This window comes from Perkinsus marinus (assembly GCF_000006405.1).
Source record: "Perkinsus marinus ATCC 50983 genomic scaffold scf_1104296934870, whole genome shotgun sequence".
In the NCBI taxonomy this organism is placed as follows: Eukaryota; Perkinsozoa; order Perkinsida; family Perkinsidae; genus Perkinsus; species Perkinsus marinus.
Window position 1 is genome coordinate 1 of NW_003214624.1, and position 1,632 is coordinate 1,632.

The 1,632-nt window shown below is 45.6% G+C and overlaps 1 protein-coding gene across 1 annotated transcript; it reads left to right on the plus strand.

Annotated features, from left to right (window-relative positions):
* Nucleotides 1-146: 146 nt before the first annotated feature.
* Pmar_PMAR015489 (hypothetical protein) lies at nucleotides 147-1,215 on the plus strand (the record flags this gene model as incomplete). The annotated part of the gene is made up of 1 exon (XM_002784540.1): nucleotides 147-1,215. A coding segment is annotated over one exon (525 nt), but the record flags the coding sequence as incomplete, so codon positions are not given.
* Between the last annotated feature and the right edge of the window lie 417 nt (nucleotides 1,216-1,632).

Below are 1,632 nucleotides of genomic sequence, written 5' to 3' on the forward strand. Positions count from 1 at the left end.
CGCCGTGTTCCGAACGCGCTCGGAGTGGCTCGCATTCCTCAAAACGATCTCAGTTCTTCCATCGACGAGATTTGTTGATTTTTATCACTGCCGACGGCAATCTGCCGCATGCTTAACAGAAATGGGGTCTGATCTCGTCAGTATTTTTTGCAACTCCCCTCTACCCATAATCGTCACCGCTCCTTGAGTCACCTCCATTCGTCATCGGAGACATCTGAGCAAATTATAATGATCATATCTTCTATCGTGTTGATCCAACTGTTGGCCTATGGTGTACCACTGGTTCAAGCAGGTTCCTATATGGAGACCTACCAGAAGTACGATGGGTTTAATGAAGAGGGGATTTACTGCATCATGACCGTTAAGGAATTGACACAGGCGCGTTTGGTGGCCGATATTGAATTGAGTAATGGCGATTATGATGACACATGCAATGACGTCGACTTCGACTACGAGATCTCTACATCCGGAACCACTAATCGCACTACTGCTCTGCGGGAATCCTATAAGCTCCAGGCCAGTTCGTTGGGTGTTGCTGATGACGACTGCCTCCAGGACCTCGCTAGTGACATGAATATGGGTAGTCACTGTCGCTTCAATGCCTACCCGAAAAACGGTCATATGATCTTCGAGGCTTGCAATAGCAGATTCGACCTGTCTCCGAAAAGCTAACTCTCCAAGTTACTTGTGATGATGATCTCTCGAGGCTTCACGAATCTGTTGTAGCTGTCGCTTAGCATTTTATATCACTCGACACTTATCAGACGAGGATTCATGATCCATACCGCTTACATCCTCCCTTCGTATACTCATAACTCGACTTCTCGTGAAGTAGTAATGGACTTGTCGGATTACAAGATATGTCTATGATGCGTGCGATATTCGATTCTGATTTGTGGTGCATATCGCGCAGTCCGTCTTTGGGTCTCGTTATATTTTGTTGATCTCATGTAAGTAATTTTTTCCGGTCACTATAAGTATTCATTCCATCACTATAGCTCCCATGTGGATTCCAGTCCTAGTAGAGAGAGCGATGTTGGGCTGTAGGAGAGTGCCTCGTCGATAGTGTTGAGGAGTTTACCGAGGAGGGAGAAACCATGACGCAATAGTACCAATCGGTGGTGATTTACACAATTCTTGTTGATGATTCGCCTCATCGATCATTAGCTATGATCATTCTACCTGCCTTGTTCTTTGACTCATTGCCATACCCACGCCACATAGGTTTGTGTTCGAAGTACCGCATGTGGTTGCCAAACTACACCACATGACAGCAATTTTTCAACAATAACGATGGAAGCGATCTGCACATGATAAACAGTTGGAGAATGCTCCGCAAACGGGGCATAAAGATTGAAACTCAAATGAAAATTTTGAGTACGAGTCGGTTCAGACCGTGGAGGCAAGCACACTCTGTGCTTGTCGGTCTCCCCCATTCTAGCTACCACTGGCATCGATCTTGCTAGTAGTATGCACCGGCACGTCTTCATGTCTTGAGTTCATGAAGAACACGTAATAGTCGCAACAGTGAGGTTAAGATCCTATGAAGCCGAAAAATCATGCTTCAGCCATCATGGGAGCAATCGTACCATAATGGCCCTTTAAATCGAACTCTTAAAGAATGGAGACTCT